General features: G+C 42.5%; 1 protein-coding gene across 1 annotated transcript in view; it reads right to left on the bottom strand.

Moving 5' to 3' along the window:
- Positions 1-821: 821 nt before the first annotated feature.
- The window catches only part of LOC111663626 (ras-related protein Rab-19-like), a 6,505-nt gene continuing 3,043 nt past the window's right edge, over positions 822-4,283 (bottom strand). The window contains exons 2-4 of the mRNA XM_023417891.2: positions 3,425-3,608; positions 2,309-2,412; positions 822-2,209 (exon numbers count right to left, since the gene is read on the bottom strand). Of these exons, the coding sequence (XP_023273659.1) occupies positions 2,027-2,209; positions 2,309-2,412; positions 3,425-3,608 (471 nt within the window). The 3' untranslated portion in view covers positions 822-2,026. The remainder of the gene's footprint in view (positions 2,210-2,308; positions 2,413-3,424; positions 3,609-4,283) is intronic.

The raw sequence follows: 4,283 nt of genomic DNA on the forward strand, positions 1-4,283 counted from the left end.
CGTGTTTTACTAAGTCATACAGAGATGTGATTGAAGACAAACAGGTAGGTAGGTGAACTTTGTTGGCCGCCGGTTGGCCGCCGTATCATGGGAAGCAGATGTATCGCATCATCAGTGACTCACTGGTCTGGTGAGGACATGAAAGTTCCATATACTTTACTGGGAATCTGCCGAGTGCCAACTAATCATAACATACCAAATCTTATCAGACTTCAACAAACAGTAGGCCTAATGATGATGGAAACTTTGAGTCTGTCCCTGCCAGACTTTTGCTTCAGACATTACATGAACCCTGGTGAAGCTGTGTGGATGATGTTTGTTTTTTTATTTTTTTTTGGAAGCTAATTGCCGTGTTCCCTCTCTGACACTTATATATTTTGTGTCCTGAGATGTGGTTAAACCGGAATACTGCCACCGAAGGTGTGAAACACAGACCACATTAGAAGTTAAGTTTATATACTGGATGGGAACCCTGTCAGCTTAGTTACTTAAGTTTGGCTGTTGTGTTTGCAGGAAGTCGGCTTGGCGTAGTTCAGACTTGAGAATTGATTAGACTTTTTCCTTTCTTTGTTTACTGTGTTGCATGTAAACTTAGAGCAGTCGCAGATGTTTCAAGTTAGGTTGATCTTTATTGTCTCGGGAAATGAGCATCCAACCTGCAGTTCTGAATTCATGTGTGAGGGCAGAGTGCCCTCTAGTGCTCACAATGAAGCGCCCCTCCCCCTTCAAGCCACTTCTCATACAGATGGGTGATAGTTTAACAAAAAACCTGCATGAACGGGTAGAGATACATAACAGATACAGATGCCCACATACAGGTATGAGGTCACTGAAGGCTTTTATTGGTTTAAATATCATGTGAATCATATACTGTGGCCTTCACAGTCACCAGATCTCAACCGAGTTGGGTGAGATTTTGGACTGGTGACACCCCCCTCCCCAATCCCCACCCCACAATCATCAACACACAAAATGAGGGAATATCTCTTAAAATGATCCTTTCAGTAGAGTTCAAGAGACTTGGAGAAACTCACCCAAGATGAATTTAAGTTTTTTTTTTTTTTTTTTGGTGGCTTGAGGTGGCCCAAAACTTTTCTAAGACTCTTCATGCCACCCTTTTCATCACGTGATCCAATCAGAATTTGAAAGAATCCATTTACAACACATTCACAGGAGAAAGTAGAAAAAAGACAAACAAAAAAATACATTTTAATTCACAGCCTTCTGGTTTGTAACAGGTTCTCCAGGATGGTTTCACCCAGAGCGCAGCAGCAGACGATCACAGCTCGGATCAGATTTTCAAGTCTCATCGGCGGTCTAGTGAAGCATGGGGGACAGCATTTTTGACAAAACGCATTCCAAGAAGTGTAATATTTCCAGATAAAAGCAGATACGGAACTGTTTGTGCTCATCTTGTACTGACTGGGGCGTGTTAAAGTTAACATCGCTGAGGCTGGTGAGCAGGTTGTTGGGAATGCTCCCTTTATGCGGTAACTGCCTTATCAAAGCTCTCGTCTTTACATTCAGATTTCCATTATTTATGCCAGTGCGAAGTCGAACAATAGGTAACGGTCCCACAGCGGTTTCTGCATATGTGACACTAACGGGAGGAGAAAACAAAAACAAAAAACATCTAGATATAGTTGATATAAATGAGACTGGCTTACTGTAGCTTCACCACAACACTGATCACACCCATCACCACTCACCACTGGCCCTTATTCTGTCAGTGGTAAGCATGCCTAGTTGAAACATTGACTTTCTTGTCTTTGCAGTACCAGATGAACAAGCTTCTAATTCTCCTCATGTCAGATAATTCACAGAAAAGTACACTGAGTTGATTTTTCAATACTTTCCAATAATTGCTTTAACTTCGTCAATTCAAACATCCTCAGTTCTTGAGGGCCATAATCCACATCTATGCATCGTCCGTTCCTCTTCTCCAACATTCATGATTAAAAAGTGTCCTTCGCCTGCTTCCTCATCCGCTGACAGCTCTTAATCTCCAACAGCGGTCCCTGTTGTGTCAGCAACATGACTTCTTCTCCGGTGGCGTGTAGGCAGCCGCGACGCCGTTAACCGGCCGAGAGTTGGCCCGGAGGAGAACCCGGGGCGTGCTCTCCAAGTCTCCCTGCTGGACACTGAGGCCGTTACGGGACAGCAGCTCTCTGGCCGTCATCATGAAGGCTTCATCCACGTTCTGACTCTCCTACACACAGAGGGGGAGATGGAGAAGTTTAGATAGCAAATTTTAACCAAACTCAAAAACTTCTCCTCTGCGTTTTACATGTGTGAGCACACTCATCACCTTTGCTGATGTTTCGAGAGCAGCTAGTACGCCTCTCTCCTTTGCCAGGTTGCAGGCTTCCTCAAACAGAACCTGACGTTCCGGCTCCAAGTCACATTTGTTACCTGGATAGAGACAATCAGAGAGCTGAGACATGGACACACAACACCTCAAGATCACTGTAAACACCTAACAGGAGTCACTGTATTTCATTTTATTATCAATGCTCATAATTTACATACTAAGCCCAACACCTTAACGTAGGCTACTTGCATGTAAATGCAGTCCTGTACATGATGCAGACATGCAAACATACATTTTTAAGTGTAATACTGACTCACATAAAATTGATACACCTCAAGTCCAATACTTCACATCACACAACCATTGTAGCACATACAGGTCTGTGTGTAAATTCACTCACTCGACTGAAGGAATAGGCTCCAATTAAAGTAAGAAAATGAATTATGCAGAGATGAACAATTTGAAGTAAATGATGTGCTGCTTGATCAAGTTGGCAGTGTGCTAAGCGGAAAGGCTGCTAACAATTTAGACATCAGGTTCCCACAAGGTGTATATTGTACACTTGCAAATCCACAGTAGGTAGTAAGACGCCTTTTCCATGCAAATGATAAAGCACTGTAGTTGCGTATTATTGCCATACTAAGCGTAAAAGGAGCTGAGACGGTTGAGTGGTTAAGGCGTTGGACTTGAAACCCATCGGGATTCCCTGTGCGGGTGCAATGCGCCCAGCATTCTGCACACGTGTGCACAGCCTGTGCTCAAAAATATTAGGCTTTGCTGCAAACGCATGCCACTTATGTTAAAAGCATTTAACTACCTTATTAGCATTAAGTCACCTCTGACGACCTCCTGGGAGCTCTGTGTGTTCTAGAAAGACATTATTTGTTCACAGAGACGCTTAACTCATCAGGTGATTTCCAACAACTGTGACAGGCACATTACACATCCCCTACAACTACTGACACTAGTCACAGGAAATTTAAGGGTGTGGCTAAATGATGTAACATTTTCATATTCTCACATGTTCTCTTTTTTCCTCTCTCTTGCACAAATCGGACAAAAAGACAAATACTGTTTTCATGCATTCACTTTACATGTCACATCCACTCTCACCTATGAGGACCAATACTATATTGGTTGCCCCGAACTGCTCCACCTCCTTGATCCAGTGGGTCACCGAGTCAAAGGTCGAGCGCCGTGTGATGTCATAGGCAATCATGGCGCCGTGAGCGCTGCGGTAGTAGCTCTGGGTGATCGTACGAAACCTCTCCTGGCCTGCCGTGTCCCACACCTGCATCTGTCACACACACACACACACACACACACACACATATATGAAAGTTACAAATCAACTACAAACAAATACATATAACTGACTGTATGGCTCATATGCACCTGCACACACACACACACACACGAAAGCAACAAATCCAATTTAACATTCAAATACATGGGTGAAATACACATGACTGACTGTATGGCTTATATGCACCTGCACACACACACACACACACACACACACACACACACACACACACACACACACACACACACACACACAGTCTCCCTCTGCAGAATATTCCCCTGAGCATCTGACAGGCCATGTTTGCGTGGCAACAGCTGTCATAGGAACCAGTCCAAACTCACCAGCTTAACCTATTTTGTTTTCATTGCTATGTGGAAAAGCTTAAAAACCAGATCATTATATGTTTTTTTTTTTTGTTTTTTTTACATTTTAGTAATGAAATAAAAATCTCACATCTTTAGTCATGTATTTTTATTGAAGCAGCATTTGCCATAGCCTATAGGTAATATAGGTAATACATTTCAGTTGTGTGAGTCTCACATCATTTCTCAATATAAAGCTATCAAAGTGTATAACACTGATTTTTGTTTTGTTTTGAACAAGCTTTCAAAAAAAAAAGACACTGGCAGTGTGTTTTGTCTCCTTAAAAAAAAAAAAAAAAAAAAA

The sequence above is a fragment of the Seriola lalandi genome, unplaced genomic scaffold, assembly GCF_002814215.2.
Source record: "Seriola lalandi dorsalis isolate HSWRI2012SDOR001 ecotype SW California unplaced genomic scaffold, Sedor1 jcf7180002054579, whole genome shotgun sequence".
NCBI lineage: Eukaryota > Metazoa > Chordata > Actinopteri > Carangiformes > Carangidae > Seriola > Seriola lalandi.